Source organism: Podarcis muralis, chromosome 17, assembly GCF_964188315.1.
Source record: "Podarcis muralis chromosome 17, rPodMur119.hap1.1, whole genome shotgun sequence".
In the NCBI taxonomy this organism is placed as follows: Eukaryota; Metazoa; Chordata; class Lepidosauria; order Squamata; family Lacertidae; genus Podarcis; species Podarcis muralis.
In genome coordinates, this window is record NC_135671.1 from 15,599,650 (window position 1) to 15,618,748 (window position 19,099).

General features: G+C 43.5%; 1 protein-coding gene across 2 annotated transcripts in view; it reads right to left on the reverse strand.

The window, feature by feature from the left end:
* KIAA1958 (KIAA1958 ortholog) overlaps positions 1 to 19,099 on the reverse strand; it is a 65,168-nt gene that overhangs the window by 15,427 nt on the left and 30,642 nt on the right. Inside the window, exon 3 of one of the 2 annotated variants that reach the window (XM_028713118.2) lies at positions 6,544 to 10,061. The exons of the other annotated variant lie outside the window; for it this stretch is intronic. Coding sequence (XP_028568951.2) covers positions 9,016 to 10,061 — 1,046 coding nt within the window. The 3' untranslated portion in view covers positions 6,544 to 9,015. Of the gene's footprint in view, positions 1 to 6,543; positions 10,062 to 19,099 lie in introns of those variants that run through there. 2 annotated transcript variants of the gene reach the window in all.

Consider the following 19,099-nt stretch of genomic DNA (forward strand, 5'->3'; position numbering starts at 1 on the left):
ATGATTTGTCTTTTGCCTGCCTGCCTTGCCTTAGGCCTGCAGACTTGGATCTGTGATGTTATTGCATTTGCAGCCCTTCTTTCTTCCAGAGAACTCAAGAGTGGTGTTTTGTCCTCCCAGCCCAAAACATAGGCTGAGAGAGATGGACTACCCCTGGTTATCCAGTAAGGGTCATAGATGACCATGGATTTGAACCTGGGTTTTCCACGTGCAAAACTAGGCCTGTACAACCTGTAAACCTATTGTCACAATGCCCTGGGGGTCTGGGTAGCCAAAGGTCCTTAGCAGCTTTCTATTGTGCTTCTGCTGCGCTTTAAAGTTAGGAAGCCATTAGCCTCGGAGGGGAGTTGTTGCTGTTATTGATTTGATGGCATCCTTGACCCTACGCTGTTCAGCCTCAGGACTAGGGAAGGAAGTCAGAAATAGCTGGTGTTAGCTGGCCTTTACCTCCAGTGGGACACTTAGCAGACTTAAGCAGGCAACATGACAGAGGCGTATACTGTTACGCACTGTGTGGAGAAAGTGGAGAGGGTGTTTCTCTCCCTCTCTCATCATCATCATCATCACAACAACAACAACAACAACAACAACAACAACAACAACAACAACAACAACAACAACAACTTGAGGACCAACTGAGGGGAGAGAGAGTTTCTGCTGATCATAAGACAATGCTTTTTCCACCTCCCTCAAGCCTTGGGAGTCTATGCGAGCCCAAATTATAGGGAAGAAGAGTGCAATACAAATTAGATAAAGAGCAGAGCCTTCTGAGCATTACTGGCACACCAGAGCATTACTCTACTCACACATATTTTAAAATGATAAAATGCCACTCAACAGTTGTCAACACTGTACATCCAATGAAATTAACCTTTCAAAAAGTCATTTATGAAACTTTTTAATACAATCATGGGCAGTAAACAATGACATTAAATGCTTTCCCCCCACTAAAACACCAGAATTGGCCATTGTAAAATACAAGCTCTCACTTAAAAAAAAAAATCAAATTAAAACATAACTACATTTTTCTTTTGAGAATCATATAATTGCCTGCATAAATGAGTAATCTACTTTTTTTAAAAAAAAAAAAGACTTTCAATTTTCCTATGTATATAGCTCTTCCCTGTTTTCCTTCTAAATTGCACACAATTTGCATCAGGATTTTAAGGGGTCACGGATATTTCTCAACCAATACAAGTTGAGGGAAGGGAGCTCATTTGAATCCCCAGAGTGCCCCAAATTTCCTTCACCATGCAGATGTCCCTGTTTGCTATCAGATTTAACAGCAGGTGCCTTTTCTTTTGTAACAAATTTAGCATTTAGAGAGCTGAGCGTCACATGGAACACTGTGGATTGGGAGCACAGAACATCACATTTGAAGTGGCTATACGTGTCTTTTTTTCACCATACGCATTGCGTGCACGCTGGAGCGCCGTAGCTGAATTGCCACTTCATTTTGAATAGTTCATTGTAGCTGTCAGATTTCAGTAGCATCCCTGTGGTAAGCTGTAACATGCATTTCAGGTCTCAGGGCATACATATACCCAGCAAGAGGGCTCCAGCATCCTCTCAGAGCCTTGGCACCTTCTTCCCAAAGCCCGGAAAGTTTCTGCCTGGCTTAGGGAGGGAGGCATGATGCTCATGCTCATGACATCAAGATGTTGGAATGTGTCTCCTCCCCACCCTGCAATCTGGTGTCTCTGGCCCCAACTGTTCTCCTACGGAAAAATTCACTGCAGACCACTGATGTTTTAAGGTTTATCTTAGGCTCTTTCCACCTTCCAGATTGCAAAAGGAGCTGAAAATAAACCCAGGAACAACTGGAAGCAAATTCACTTTTGCAGATTTGTGACCTGCTGAACTGAATGCCACTCAGCTTCAGAATTTCTCTAGCACATAAGAAGCTACCTTAGACAAATGTCAAACTGTTTGGCCACCTGGCCCATTCTTACCGTATTTTTCACTCTATAGGACGCACTTTTCCCCTCCAAAAATTAAGGGGAAATGTGTGTGCGTCCTATGGCGTGAATGCAGGCTCCTTGGCTTCAGCGATAGCAACGTGAAACCTCCAAAGCACAGAGGGAGAGCTCCCCCTGCGCTCCGGAGGCTTCGCGTTGCTTTCGCTGAAGCCCTCACAGCACAGCAGGAACTCCCACTGTGCTCCGGGGGCTTCAGGCAGCTATCCGCAAGTCTTCGGAGTGCAGCAGGAGTTCCCGCTGCGCTCCGAAGGCTTGCAGATAGCCGCCTGAAGCCTGGAGAGTGAGAGGGGTCGGTGCACACTGATCCCTCTTGCTCTCCAGGCTTCGCTTCGCTGGAGAGGCGCTGCACAGTTTTCCCTCTCTGCACAGCGCCCCTTCAGAGAAGCGGGAGGAGAAATGGAAGGGGCTCCATTTCTCCTGCCGCTTCGCTGAAGGGGTCTGAGCAGAGGGGGGGGGGGATATATTTTTCCCTGTTCTCCCCCTCCTATGGTCCTGTGCATCCTATAGAGCGAAAAATACGGTATATAAAGGAAGGGCCATAGCTCAGAGGTAGAGCATCTGCTTTGCATTCAGAAGGTCCCAGGTTCAATCCTTGGCAACTGCAAGCAGGGACAGGAGACACCCTGGCCTGAAACCCTGGCAAGCTGTTGCCAGTCAGTGTAGACAATACTGAGATAGATGAACCACTGGTCTGACTCCGTATTGGGCTGATTGCCTTCCTCTGTGGGCTCCCCTACAGAACCAGGACAAGTTGTGCAGCTCCCTGTCCAAATCAATCATCAGATAAGACACAGTAAAGTCAAAGAAACAATTCATCATTTCAGAACTGAAATATCTATTTTAAAAGTCTTCCCTAACCTGGTGCGGGACGTGGGTGGCACTGTGGGTTAAACCACAGAGCTTAGGACTTGCTGATCAGAAGGTCGGTGATTCGAATCCCCGCGATGGGGTGAGCTCCCGTTGCTCGGTCCCTGCTCCTGCCAACCTAGCAGTTCGAAAGCACGAAGTGCAAGTAGATAAATAGGTACTGCTCCGGCGGGAAGGTAAACGGCGCTTCTGTGTGCTGCTCTGGTTCGCCAGAAGTGGCTTAGTCATGCTGGCCACATGACCCAGAAGCTATACACTGGCTCCCTTGGCCAATAAAGCGAGATGAGTGCCTCAACCCCAGAGTCGTCTGCAACTGGACCTAACGGTCAGGGGTCCCTTTACCCTTTTTTAACCTGGTGCACCCTAGTCATTGGCGTCCCAAGTTCTGTCAACCCCAGCCAGCATTGCCAATTGTCTGGGGTAGCAGGGAGCTGTAATCTAGAACACTCAGGGGGCACTTCCCTTCTTCTCAAGGTTCAAGTCCCCTTGATATCCCTTTTATTTTATTTGAAGGGATAGACCAGTGGGCTTACACCACCAAGTCACCATGCAAGTATGCAGGTCTTCAGGACAGGGTACAACAATTGCTGTTTCTGCATCTCACAGAAGGTGCTGTTGTGTTACTTCTGCAAGGTTTTTTTGCACCACATTTATTTGCGCCTGTGCAGCAATGTGCGTTGCGGTCTCTGATGCACCATAGTTCAGTTTGCACAGTAGTGTTGCACAAAACGGTTGAGCAGCACAGAACTGGCTAGGAATGGGACATTTCAGCAACCTCCCCTGAATCTATCCTAAAGCCATTCTGACGATCAGAGTCAACCACCTCGCCTCTTATAATCAGATTGCAATTGGCACGGACCACGGTGAGACAAAGTGGACCTTCTGTGCTTTGTTATCATTGCATTGTCACAGATACATATTTCCATTAAAAAGGTGGGGGGGGGAGAGAAGAAAATTATTGAATTAAAATAGGCTTGTGCAATTTATAATATACCGGGTTGAATGCATCCCATCAGTCATGTATTGTGAGTTGCCACTTGTGTCTGATGGTAACTCCTCTACTAGCATGCCAAGGAAGCTGGAGGTGATAGTGCTCAAAGCCAAACATGCAGAGGATCTGATTGCCAGTCTACTTTTAATCTCTTTCCTTGGCAGCTGCTTTCCCCTAAGGATAGGAGCAGGGGAAATTAGCCTCAAGAGAGAGAGAAGCAAATATGCTCCTTACGTTCTGCATATTTGACTGGCCATTTGACAGCGGAGAAGCCTTCAGAATTCTCAACAGGCAGAGCTGGTCTGCTCTCATGCAGCAAGTGCAATATGCCATCCATGCATTCGTTTTTAAAGTATTTGGGGTGGGTTTTATTGGGGGGGTGCTTTTACCTATTTCTAAACTGTTTTCTGCTGTTTTTACTGCACATCACCTTGAGAAGCTTGTGACCAGGAGCTTTTGCACTTCATAAAACTCCCGTTTTAGCAAGTAACTCCTAGTGATTCCAACATGAGCTGGATCAGCTTTTGGATGGAATAAAAAAAATAAATAAGAGTCATGCATAGTGTGAAGGTGGTGTTTGGCACGACTATTTTCCCTGCCTTATGTGTGTGCTTAATGGCAAGCAGCATACCAGGTCCATCTTGCCTGCACTATCTTTGTGGCTACACTTGGGCAGGAAATCTTGTTGTTCGTTCTTGGGGCTGCCACACTGATTCATTTCCATTTTGTGTATATCCCCGTCTTTCTGCTGAAATCCCATAACGTTTTATCCAACATATGTTCTACTTTGGTTTTGTTCTGCTTTCGTTGTGCTATAGCCGCTTTAGACAGCAATAACGTGATAGCATTCAGGAAGTGTTGCAGAACTAACTAAAGTAGAACAAATCCATCACTAGTGTGCTATTGTTGTGTCAAGAACATGTTGCAGCAGACACCTGCAATAAAACACTGGTCTGGAGGGTCCTTCGTTGCATTCTTCTAGCCTTTGCAATTAGCTTAAAAAAAAATAAATCAGAACGAGGTCATCATGAAAATAATTAAGTAATTTGCAAGTCTTTCATCTGAAGGTATTGCTCTCTGAATTATAGCTTCACTATTAATTTGTTATACAAATGATCATTCTATTCTAGGAATAAAAGGTAAAGGGACCCCTGGACAGTTACGTCCAGTCAAAGGCAACTATGGGATTGTGGTGCTCATCTCACTTTCAGGCTGAGGGAGCTGGTGTTTGTCTGCAGACGGATTTTTGGGTCATGTGGCCAGCATGACTAAACCACTTCTGGCACAAAGGGACACTGTGACAGAAACCAGAGCGCATGAAAACACCGTTTATCTTCCCGCCACAGTGGTACTTATTTATCTACTTGCACTGGTGTGCTTTTGAACTGTTAGGTTCGCAGGAGCAGGGATAGAGCAACAGGAGCTCACCCAGCTGTGGGGATTCGAACCATCAACCTTCTGATAGGCAAGCCCAAGAGGCTCAGTGGTTTAGACCACAGCGCCACCTGCGTCCTTTACCTTACCTATTCCAGGAATATAGGAAATGGCCTTATACCAAAACAGACCATTAGCCCATCTAGGTTGGTAGTGTCTATACCAGGCATCCCCAGACTCGGTCCTCCAGCTGTTTTGGGACTACAACTCCCATCATCCCTAGCTAATAGGACCAGTGGACATGGATGATGGGAATTGTAGTCCCAAAACAGCTGAAGGGCCAAGTTTGGGGGTGCTTGGTCTACACCAAGGATGGGAAACCTATGTTCCTTTGGACTACAACTCCCATAATCCCTGACCATTGGACATGCTGCCTGGGGCTGATGGGAATTGGAATCCAACATCTGGAAGGCCACATGTTCCCCATCCCTGGACCACACTAACTGCCAATGGCCCTGCAGCATCTCAGACAAAGAGACTCTCCTAGACCTATCTGGAGCTGCCAGGGATTGAACTTGGCGCCTTCTGAATGCAAAGCAGGTGCACTACTGTGGAGATGTGGCTCTCCCTCTGTGAAGCTTAATAAATAATCAGATAAAGAATTCCACAAAATCATGTAACTAACTGAGATCCAGAGTTCCTCAGTTAGCAACTTCCTGTTTCACCAGCCAAGAATCCTTTGCCATCAAGCACCTAACATTTTTTTTTTCACTTTTATGTTATTTCATTTAGGGAAAAGACCTCAACTGCTTATCTGGTTTCCATTTGCAAAACTGAGAGCTTGTTAGTGGCCAACTCACTTGGTGAAACGACATTCTTTATATGATGTTGTAGACACTGTGCAGGGTTACAGCACCTCCCATGAAATACACTGCAACACTGTGGGGGAAGGGTTTACGAAATTTTGTTAGGAACTATCTTGGTAAAGATAAAAGGTAGTTTTTCCCAGGGCCAAAGTTTCACTAAAACCTTAGACTGTGAATAGCTGAGAATTCTCCTTTATATCCTTAGCATCCCCTCTCACAGTTACAATAGATTTTTTGGGTTCCATGGGAAGAAGAAATGGCTGCTAAACCAGTTAAAGTCTGTCATCTAGATGCACTCTGGGAAGCCACGGTTTCCTCAACTGTATAACGAGAATCATAGTGACCCACCTAGGACATTTTAAAAGTGCTATTTAAATGATTTATAATAACAATATAAAGTTGGGCCCAAAATAACACATTAACTATTTGTTTGCCCTGGTCACAGACTGGATGCCTTAGAACAGCATGACTTGAAAATTTGGCACGATTTATCAACCACAACATATTATATTTTCCTTCTACAGAAGGCACTAGTATGAGCTCCAGATTAAAAAATATATAAATAAAAAAGATACAAGTTGTAATGTCACACATAAAACTGTTAACTTGCACAGCCCTCACAGTAAACTGTACCATTTCCCCCCATTTAACTACAATAAATGGTTATAGCAGCAATGGTTAACAATCCTACAAAGATCACAAATGCATCGATAAAACATGCATATTTAACAGGAACATCACTGAATTACACAATGCATAGAATTTTTTGAATTTTTTGGCAAGACAGAGATTTATTTATTTTTTAGAAGCAAATTACTCCTCCCCTCTCCCTCCAAAACAACCTTGCTGCTAAAAAAGTTGGCTTCAGTTGGAACAGGGAATTGGTTAGAAGAAAACAAGGACAACCAACTTCCATATTCTCAGCAGTCGAGGGAAGAGGGGAAGTGTATTTTGCTGCACAAACTAATCTCTTCACAAATGGGCTCTGTACTAAAGTTCTGTACTAAAGTTGATGACATCTACCAATAAGAGTGCTACAAGTTAAGGGGCAATGTGCTCAAGCAAAGCTGGAGCATTATAAACTCCCAAAGAGAGATGTAGCAATGTATGGAATGGCTCCTGTAACATGAAAACATTTTAACTCTTATGAGTGGAAATATGGGCATAGACTATATAATAGCCTTGGTTAAAATCTGGTGGCCAAATAAAAATGTAGGCAGGGCTATTGCACCTTAAGTACCGTATTTTTTGCTCTATAAGACTCACTTTTTCCCTCCTAAAAAGTAAGGGGAAATGTGTGTGCATCTTATGGAGCGAATGCAGGCTGCGCAGCTATCCCAGAAGCCAGAACAGCAAGAGGGATTGCTGCTTTCACTGCGCAGCGATCCCTCTTGTTGTTCTGGCTTCTGAGATTCAGAATTTTTTTTCTCCTTGTTTTCCTCCTCCAAAAACTAGGTGCGTCTTGTGGTCTGGTGCGTCTTATAGAGCGAAAAATTCGGTAGATTGTGATGCTGAAATCCCCTCTTCTACACAGCAATTAAAGGTGCAAAAGTCCTATCTGCTCTTTCATCTGCCCCATACATCAGGCACAGACAAAGGGCTTCCAGATCTGCTTTTAGGCCCCAGATGAATAATTGGTTATTCTTGAGTTAGAAAACATCAGATGCATAGGGGCCAACTCCTAGGGGCTGAGATCCCTTCTCCCCACCCCTACATAAAATATTTGAGGGGCCTGTCCCCCCTCAAAGTTGATGAGCATTGCCATTCAAATGGTGTGCATGTGCCATGTCTAATGATCAATTATGCATACCTGCCCCCCCAATATTTTATTCAAGTTGGTCCCCCCATCAGATGTTACTGCGTGAGATTTAATATACTATAAAAAATTCGCTCAATAGAAAATTGTTCTGTAACGAAACAATGCAAATTTAAAAAATGACTTATCACAAAAGTGCTAAAACACTGGTTCTCAGCTAGGGAAAGTTAAGATTGTTTGTTTGTGTAAAAGTCTGGTTTTTTGCCATGACACTTGTTTTTGCATATGGATAAATATTATACTTTTTCTTTAAGACCACTGTTATTTTTCACTTTGTTGATCATTATCATGTCTTCTCCACCCCCCAAGCTGGCAAGATTGAGACACAAGGAGCAAATGAAAAATAGAAGGAAATGCTCCAGTAAGCTGCATCCCATTTTCTTTGTTCCTTCTCTCCCCCTTAAATCAGGCTGGAAAAGAACCATATTTGCCGGCAAGAAAGAAAATAGAAAATTATCCCTCTTCCCTCCACACATAATACTGAATTCATGTCATATTAAAGCAAACTTTCAAAAGACATGAAGCATCATAGGGAATATACACTCATTATTATTATTTTTTAAACCAAATATGTTTAGGTGCAAGTGATGCATTTTGGACATGATTTAATGACAACATCTTCTGCACAAGCTCAAAGGCAATAAACAGGAGGTGCTGAAAAGCATTCTGGGGCACCACTATTGGGCACGGTGTCCCCAGTGCTCAGTTCCCACTTGTGAACCATGTTGTCTTCACAGAGGGTCTTCTCAAGATATGGCTGTGTTACAACTGACTTAAGTACGTAGTGTTCCTTGCTTCTGCCTAAAGACTATGGCCTGCCTTGTATATGCCTGAAAACTATTTCCCCTTTTGAAAATCTACCATTATATTAGCACCCTATAAGTAGGTTTCGTTCCCCCCCATATCAGCACTATAAATACTATATAAGTTATACTAAACTATTTCTATTCACGTCTTTGTAAAAAGAATATATATATATTTATATATTATCTGTTTTAATAAAGTGAATTAACACTGGGGAAAGGTGAATCAGGAGGGTAGCCGTGTAGAATCACAACTGATGTGTGTCCCTGGGCACAGACCCACAGCTTCAAACACAACATGTTCTCATCTCGAGTCCTCTCAAGCCGTGTCTGAAGAAGAGTCATAAGATGCAGACACGATGAAGTTGCCAGAGCCGGAATGGCTCGCCATGGACTGAGCAGCCTGCTGGCTTAAGTTGTTGCAAATCAGAACCAGCTGGTTGCTTTGAGCTTCGGAGAGTGTGCTGCAGCTCTGGTACACGCTGAAGTTGGTCTTCCTGCCGGGGATGTTCCCCTTCTCGCACATCGTCTTGACCATCTTGGCCAGCTTATTTTTACCTAGGGCTTGGCAATTGTACCAATGAAGTGCAGCTAGGTTAACAACCGGCTTGATGGACAAGTAGAATGGAGCATCCTCATATCGCATTGCAGGGGGGCGCCTTTGGGCGTACTCCTTGTAGTCTTGCACGGGGCAGGTCTGCGGAGCGTGTTGCGTTGCGTACACTCTGGAGTCCGTGCCCGTCCTCTTGGTTTTGGTGCTCCCATCGCCGCTGTCTTGACCCATCCATTCCAAATATTCCAGCCCTGTCTCTGTCACCCGAAGCCTAATGTCCCCCCATTTGAGGGTGGAGCCATGGAAACCGGTACAATGGCCAAACGCCTTGGTGTTGTTAAGCCAGACGAGGTTCAGCAGTCCCTCGGGGTTGTATCGGCTCAGTAGGCCTCTCTTGCGTAAGATAAGCTCATCTGCAAAGGTAAGCTTCATGGACTTGTGTGGCTTGTTTCCTTTCCCTTTGCACCTCAGCTCTATCTGCTTCTGCTTCAGGGCTTCTTGAGACCTCTTGAATTCCTTGTCCCTGGTAATGCTGTATCCGTATCGGTGCTCCTTGAGATACCTCTCCAGCCCACATTGGTAATTGGCCAAACTATTTGGCTCGTATTCCGAACCATCCTTCTGCCGGGCATCGACAAAGAACGATGCTAAGTAAGCATCCAGCTCTTTGCAAGGAATGATGTAGATCTCCCGGGTTTCCGAGGGATACTTAGAGATGAGAAACTCCCTGAAGTTTCGGAGGGCTGTCTGGGTACTGCGAATGGTTTTCTCATTTTGCTCTCTGCTCAGTTCTGCAGCTCTCTCATCTTGGTCTGGGAGAGGCAAAAGAAGAGATGGGAACGGAATGAGTTTAGGAGATAACGCTTTTTTCTCAAATTTAAATTTTCCTTTGAACAAAAGGGGGGAAATTAATGTTCACAAAGATCGCAAGGGTATTACGTATTACATACCTGCCATGTTTGGAAAGCCAACTTCAGTTTCACAAATGATGTTATTAAGGATATGAGAAACCAGCTAGTCACTGGCTCACATTTTTTGTGCAGGGAGATTTGTAATAGGCGCGGAATATGAGATTTGAGTTGGTCTGCATTTTGGAAGAAGCTAGAAAATAGAAAAACTCTCCACTGTTCTGTGCAGACGCCCAATTAAGAAAGGTAACCCCCATTCTCAAACCATTTCATTTGTGAAACCAGAGGTTGCGCTGGTTCCAACAACAACACAAAACTAAAGCCACATTTAATACATCGAAAACACTTTTAATGAAATGCACTTTTCAGCGTGGTAAATCAGATGTCTCTTTCAGCATAATACATATTTGTGCAATACAGTATGTTGACGTACACAGAGCAAAATGTTTTAATTGCAGTGCAGTTTGCTACAAGTGGCAAAAAGATAGTGATACGTCTACAGCAGGGATGGAAAATCTTAAGCCCTCCAGATGCTACAGGGATCCAACTCCCAACATCCCTGACATTGACCATGCTGGTTGGAGCTGATGGGAGTCTAACAACGTCTGGAAGCCCGCAGGTAGAGATGGGGGAGAAATCCAACTGAATTTACATTTAAAGGCAAACCTACCACCTTGCCTGCAGATGGCACGAGGGACTGACTAGCAATTGTTTTCTTTTTTCACTCAAGGCATTTTGTATAAATAAAATGGAGTGTAACATGTGGGGGGGGGGGAGAGAAGTTCCATGTCCTATACCTCCCAGAAAATCAACTTCAGTGAAGCCAGGGGGCTGAAAAGTTTGGGTCTTTCTGATAAGATTTCTAGCACATCCCTCAATCATGAATCCTAGCCAAGTTAAAACCAGCAATAAGTAAAAACCATTATAAACCAGCAATAAGTAAAAACCATTATAAATTATACTTCCAGCTTTTTTTCAAGAACATGTATCCCCTTCATTCTTCATATTCGCTTAAACATACATTCATCTGTCAGCAACCTTGGCCCTAGATTAGGATCATAATTGGGATTTATAGAAGTAAATAATCCAAGCCAGCTCATATGTTTAATTCTCTTTTCATATAAATTGTTAACAGATTCCATTTCCTTTGATGATGATCTCTGTTCTTTAATATGCAAACCATTGAGAGAATATGAGTTTCGGTGTGTGTTTGTTACTGTATTAGAACTGTATGATGATTACATTGTGAAAGGGGTTTTCATTGATACTTTAACTACTATTACTACAACTAAGACTGGGAACGCAGCACACAGGAAGGGGTGTTTAACCTTATTAGCATAGACACTTTCATTGCCCCGCCCCCTTGCAAAAAAACAAAAGAAGCTACTAAGGGTGCCAACTTGAATAAAACAGGGGGAGTAGATAAGCCCCACCCCATCACAAGAGGTGATGCACACCCACTATTTAAGTAGCAATGCACATCAACTGGGGGGGCCAAATATTTTATGGGGGAGGCGAAGGAACCTCAGCAGCCACTAGGAGCTGGCAATTATTATTATTATTATTATTATTATTATTATTATTATTTGTATCCCGCCCTCCCCAGCTGAAGCCAGGCTCAGAGCGGCTAACAACAATAAAAGTAACACAATTTACATAAAATCCCAATCAATTCATTGAAATGCATTCTAAAATCAATTCATTCTAAAATCAATTCAAAATCAAATTAATGGCAACCATTGGGCTAGAGTTCTGTGAGGATTACAGAAGGACTATGCCAACGGAAACTGCTGTTAGCCCTTGGTTGAAGATTCCATAATAAGGAGACAGTTTTGATTAGGACTGCATCATGGGGGAAAGGTTAAAAACCCCTCCCCTGAAACAACAGTGCATTGTTGAAGGAAAGAGTGCAGGCTATATGTACTAAATGTGCACCTGTCACATCAAAAGTGATGGTCCATTAGCTATTTCTCTGCTCTGTTTCATAAAGTCTCCAGTATACTGGTCTAATCCCACACTAAAAGAACTTGGCCCAATAGAAGCTGCAAGAGGAGGAGGGGGTGGAGGAAGCAGTGCTTTGGGGTCTCCAGTCGTATGGGATGCAGGAGATGAGGTGCATCCTCTCGCCACCCCCATCCAACTAAGAGATCAAGGAAGACCTATTTCAGCAATAACAAGGATCAAGAAACACCGCTGGGTAGTGACTATGTGGCAACCATATACCTTCCTCCACCTCGCTCTGATGTATTCTTCATGTGCCAGTGAAGTGTGTGCACTGCTGATCAACTCCCACAAAGGTGATGTTATAAAAGAAGAAAGACCATTCTGACTTGCTCTTCAAGTGCCCTGGTTTCCGCAGCAAGAAAGAGGTGTGTGTGTGTGTGTGCAGCTGACTTCATGCTCATTGTGAAATGCTGACAGGCATACAATTTGCATGTCAGCTGTTTTGACACGACATCATATTTAATGTTGATCACTGTGACAAGGACTAAATGTTTTCTAAAATGAAATTAGCCCATGCAAATGAATTATGATCAAGGGCTGTGACTAAATGGCTTGAGGAGTTTTATTGTCCTATTTTCAATGCAAAAGAGGCTCTCTGTATTATTATGTATCCATGTCCTTCCTCTTTCTGCTGTATGATTCCGTTTCTGTTTGAAATATATATAAAAAAATATTTTCAAGGAATGAATTCCTTCCGGGTTTTGGTTTGGTTTTAGATGTGGTAAAGGAAACCAGTATTTTCTCCAGTGCTCAGCAAAGGCACTGATTTGAATAAAATATTGGGTGTTGCCCAGGTAAGCCCCACTCCACATAATTAATCATATGATGTGGTGTACCCACACCATTTGAATGCAATGTCCATCAATTTTGGGGGGGGACCCTGACCCCCTCAAATATTTTATTGGGGGTGAAGGGACCTCAGCCCCTAGGAGTTGGCTCCTATGCTCTCCACCCCTTCACCTGCAGCTGACTGCCTTATCCCCTATCACTTGGGAAGACAGGTGAACAAATTCCAGTGTACTGGAAGAAGCAGAGATCACTCATGTTGAAGCAACGATTCTTCAACATCAACTTCATTGGACTGGTCATGTTGTTCGGATGCCTGATTACCGTCTCCCAAAGCAATACTCTGTTCCAAACTTAAGAATGGTAAGCGTTATGCCAGTGGACAACAAAAGAGGTTTAAAGATGCTCTCGAGGCAAATCTTTTTTTAAAAAAATGAAGTTTAAACACCGACAACTGGGAATCACTAGTCTGTGAGTGCTCCAATTGGAGAACAGCCTTCAGCAAAGGCGTTGTGAACTTTGAAGAAGCACGATCTCAGGATGAAAGGCAGAAATGAGCTAACCGGAAGGCACGTTTGGCAAACCCTCAATGTGATCAATTCCTGCCCAGAAACCTATGTCCCCACTGTGGAAGGACATGTGGATCCAGAACTGGCCTCCACAGTCGCCTACGGGCACACTGTCAAGACCATATTCATGGAAAGCCATCTTATTCAGCTATGAGTGGTCGCCAAAGAAGAAGAAGACACCCGGTGGAGGCACTTCCCCATTTCACCTAGGTAGCCTGAAAGGCCTGCCTCCATCCCAGTTTAGGAAACCTGAGTAAACAGAGTAAAGCCCCACCTAGAGTCTAGCTGGAACTAGGTCACACAAGGAGGGGTTGGGAGATAGTGATCTGTCAAAGAAACAATGCAGGCGACATTGACAATGCCTTTATTGAACAGTACCCAGGTTGGAGAAGATCGTGAACCAGAAAGATACACAGGGGGAGTTGCCAACCAGTTGCCCCAGCTCAACAGACAGCAGGTCCGTTTTTAGCACAAGCTCCATGCTAGGAACACCTTCACCTGTTGCATAACTGCCTGTCATAAAGAGATTTTCAAGGGTGCAGGAGCCTACCAGGAGCAGGTAGGTCACAACCCCCTCACAGAGATCACCGCTACTGGTCATGGGGTGGGTCTTCCTTGTGGTCAGCACAGAAAGGGGGTGTAGGGCAGATCCTGCCCCTGTGGGAGAGTGGCCTGTGGAATGCAAAGGGAGACACAGAGAGAATACTGAACAACAGCAAACAGCTGAAACACACAGTCCCTGGACTTGGATGCTCAGTTGTTTTGTGAGAAGGAAGGAGAGCATGTTACACCTGACCAGGCTAGATTTGGAATCACAGGACTATTAAAGTGGTAGGTGAGTGCTTTCAATGTATGGTGTGGGTGTGGCCATGGTCTCCGAGTGACAGGTTTATATTCTGAGTAAACATGTGCAGGATTGTTCTGTTAATGTCTCTTCCATCGCTGATGTCACCGTCTCTATATAAGACATTGATCCTGAAGCTTCAAAAACATTAGTTTCAGAAGAAACCTGCACAACTTCCCACATCACTGACAAATGCCACCTAGTTACACTGGGGGTGGGGGGTAATCTGCTATAGCAACATGAAATTGATCAGCCACAATGTGATTATTACAATCACAGATTTTCAGACGCTATATTGTGCCAGTCTTCAGAAAATTACTTCTACAAAAATAAGTAAAAATAATGCAAATACTAAATGATTGAATGAATGAATGAATCAGTATAAAAAAAAGGAACTCCAGTTTAAGACACTCAGAGTGACCATTCTTCAGGGTATGTAACACACACACTCAACAATTAGAACTTTCCATGTCGGCAGAATTTTGACTGCCAACATACCATACCAATACAGGCTCCTGTCTATGTCTAGACAGTCATCCAATTATTATAGCAGCGCTTGTCACAACATAAGTCACATGGATTATGGGCTTCTTAATTCTTGCATGAGGAAGGTGAATGGCAGCCTGCAATGAGGCTATTATGCTATTATGAACTAAGAGTCTCATCAACTCTTTCGACATTAGCAAATATAATATATACTCTTGGAGTTATATAGCCACTAGACATGGTTTAGGGACCTGGAGTTTGTTGAGTGACAGGTTCTGAGTTTAGAAATAACCTTCACCAGAATTTGCTGGCCCTTAACCAGGTATGATGACAATCAGCAGCTGAAGCGAGGGAAGAGGGAAATCCATCTTTAAGATCAGAAGAGAGCTATCAGGGTTGGTTTTACCAGCAGGAAGTGTGAGCAGCATTCGTCAGGTGGGAGATTTTGCATGCCATTACAGCGCAAGCAAGCCATCAAATCACTTTGCTTATTTCGCTGGTTTTTTGCCAACCTTGGGCTGTGTGGAGAGCATCATCTGCTGCTCTAAGCACTAAAAAGTCACCAGTCATTTCTGGGAAGGGCAGGAAGAGGAAGCGGATTATCCTGTGTTCCAATTCCAGTCTCTGGCCTCTGATTGGCCCTAACATCCAAGTTACAGTGGTACCGCAGGTTAAATACTTAATTCGTTCCGGAGGTCCGTACTTAACCTGAAGCACCACTTTAGCTAATGGGGCCTCCCGCTGCCGCCGCGCCGCCGGAGAACGATTTCTGTTCTCATCCTGAAGCAAAGTTCTTAACCTGAAGCACTATTTCTGGGTTAGCGGAGTCTGTAACCTGAAGCGTATGTAACCTGAAGCGTATGTAACCTGAGGTACCACTGTACAGCCTTTACATTTACAGAAGAAGTGGTTATTATTCTGTTTTTTGTTTTGTTTTGGAGAAGGGAAAGTCTGAAGATGACAGACCAGATTTCAAATGGTATAACTTCTCTCTTAGACTCACTGACTCTAGTTTACTTACATCCACTAAGAATTTGGTTGCATTCCCAGGTGCCAAGTTTCAATAATTGTTTCTATTCTTGCTTGACCTACTTCAATTAATAAATCAGAGCAGAGGCTTATGCTATAAAAAGTTCATTTCCTGGTCCAGCGCACATGACTTGGCTTTTGAGAGACAATGGGCTATTCTGGACTGTTGCTATTCTGAGGTGTGATACAATCACATATCGAAAAGTTCAGGCTCTGCAATCCAAGTTGATTTGGTGCTCTTGCACAACAAGCCCACTCCCCACCCACCCCTTCAAAAAAGTCGGGTTTTTTGTGATAAGCGAAGTAACAGGAAAATGCCATGGAAAGTGTGGGATGGAAATTGTCTGATGTAATGCCTTATAAACCTTCTCACAAACCAGTCAGAATGAATACTCAATACACTGGTCAGCATTGAAGAGCCTTAATGCAATGACCGATGGAGCCTGGTCCACTGTCACCCAGTGAGCTTCATGAATGAGCAGGGATTTGAAACCTGGTCTCCCAAATCATAGTCTAACATTCTAACCAATACACCACACTGACTCTCAGTGTATCCCAGCACTTATATAGGGAGGATGTCAGTGGCACAGCACAAGAGCATATTTATGACTTATTACATATTCCTACAGACCATCAGTAGTGCAACTTCACAGCAACACAAGACCTGATGCAAGAAATTTCCCTCCCTTTGACTTTGCAGCTTGGAAATGGACTTTGATGTGATGACAGACAGGCTTTCCCTCCTCACCCGTGATGTGACATATGATATTGGGGGTGGGGCAGGTGGGCAGGATTTGGGGATAAAGGGCCTTGGGAGCCAAATTAGGACCCCTAGAGGCAGCAATGGCCAGGATGCTCCCAGATAGTCCTCTGTAGGGTTGTTAACCTACTTGCTCTAGACAGGATTCTGAGTCCTTGGAATCTCCATGGCAGACAGTTATGCAAGGAGTGAATGCATTCCTAGCATAAAGCTAGTGGGGCACTTTGTACCTGCTACCCTACTATATATCAAGCCACTGCCCTTCACAGATACTTATCTATAAATGGGTTTTCGTATTATCATGATCACCTGGATAGCTCAGATGACTAGAGCATGGTGCTGACAACGCCAAGGTTGCAGGTTCGATCCCTGTATGGGACAGCTGCATATTCCTCCTACATTGCAGGGGGTTTGACTAGATCAGGGGCAGTCAACCTTTTTGTGCCTACCACCCACTAATGCATCTTTCTGGATGGTAAAATTTCCTTACCGCCCACCAGTGCTTGATGGAAGAAGGATTCAGCTTGTGCCATAGAACCCTCTACTGCCCACCTAGAATCCTGAAACACCCACTAGTGGGCAGTAGGGACCAGGTTGACAGCCCATGGACTAGATGATGCTCAGGGTCCCTTCCACAGTTTTATTATTCTATGTGTTTATCAGTAAAGGGTCTTCCCTATCATCATGCATTTAATTATTGCTTCCGTGTTTGGGGGGCATGCGGACAGTGTCGCCAGCGCAATTCCTGATTGATAGGCTATGGTAGCATTTCCAGGGATGCAGAGGGTGCTGTTTTCCTGTTTTTCTTTATTACACACCACCCTTCATCCAACAATCAAAGGGTCCCCCTTCCATGCAGAGGATATGGTGGTCATTCTGTCAGTGTATCTCCTGGTCCTGACATAATATGTATATAGAATTGTTCTGTTAGTGAATTGTCTTGTACCCTTCGTTATTTTACATTTTTCAGTTGTTGTATTATTCACAATCAGCATGGCCTGTTGGTCTGAATAAACTGCCAATTCCTCTACAGAATGGTTCTCCAAAATTCATCATTTCTATCGTGTGTGTTTTTTATAAATAACCATGAAACGTTGTCAAAGGCCTTCTCTGCATCTATAAACACCAGTGCCGCTTGTTTTTCATTCCTGACCTCCAGATATTCTATAATGTCAATTATATTCCTTACATTGCCTTTCATCTGACAGCCTGGTAAAATGAATTAATATGGTGTGTCAGCATTGCATAACATGTGGGGAGAAGGATAAGAGGAAGTGGTACTGATTTCAACCTTGTTATAGAGTATATAGCAGGCCTTTTCAGGGTTGTTTCAAATATAAGCGATTTCACTTAAATGCACAATGCCTTGGAACATAACCCCTGCATAAATTGGGAGTTGCCTCTACACTACATGCTTTATTCCTGAATAGGGCAGACACATATTGTTGCCATCGCATCCAGTCTGGCCTTGGTAATGTGATGCTACAACTTTTGTACAGGCCTCCTAAGTAGGGCACTAAACAGAGAAACAAAGAAAAAACAGAATATGGAATAAATATTTTATTACATTAATCATAATAAGCTGTGCTGTATTCCTAACCAAAGAATATTCTTAAATCAACTTTGGAATGCGGTTGTAATTTCAGGCTTAGCAGCACGAAGCCACAAGACTGTAATTAATGTAGTAAATCACACTCTGGAGTTTTCTGTAGAACCTGACAGTACTCAGCTGATATATTGCTTATAAGAGGGTCCACACAGTTCTTAGGCCCTAAGCAGGATTTCTTATATTATTATATTGCCAAAGGTAGTGAATCACAGATGCTCTGTTCTGATTTATGTGTTATATCCACTGGAGATGTAAAGATATAACATGTGAGCTATTGCTGTCAGCTTCTAATAGTGCAGAGAGAACCCATACAAACTGCCCAGGGAATCTCATTTTCATGGTGTTCTCACCTTGGAGTGAGCATAGCTACAAAAAGACTGCTTTTACATGAATGTTCCCATTTTCTTTTCAAATTTTGCATCAGATCATGTTTCTGACTTTTAAAAAATAATGTGCCTCCCGTTCCCCCAGCTTGCATTCTTTCTGATTAGGCACAATATGAAAACTTAGAAACCTCTCCAGTGAATGCTGTTGGCAATTTGGGGCGGGGGAAGGGGGTAAAGCTTTGCCAGGAATAAAGGCTATCCAAAATCAGGAGCCATTGCCATCAAGATCAGGCAGATACTTGTTTGTATCAGCAATTTCTGAATTTCCAGGGGACCTATTATTTATTTTATTTAAAATATTTATAGCATGTCTCTCCCTATAACAGGTCTAGGCAGTTCACAACAAAAACACAACAACAACAAAATCTGGAAGCAGAGCAGTGGGCTACTTTTTCATTGGTCAGCTGAATACCAAAGCTGCACTTTTTCTGGAGTAGATTCTAATCTTTAGTGAGTTTATGAATTAGGG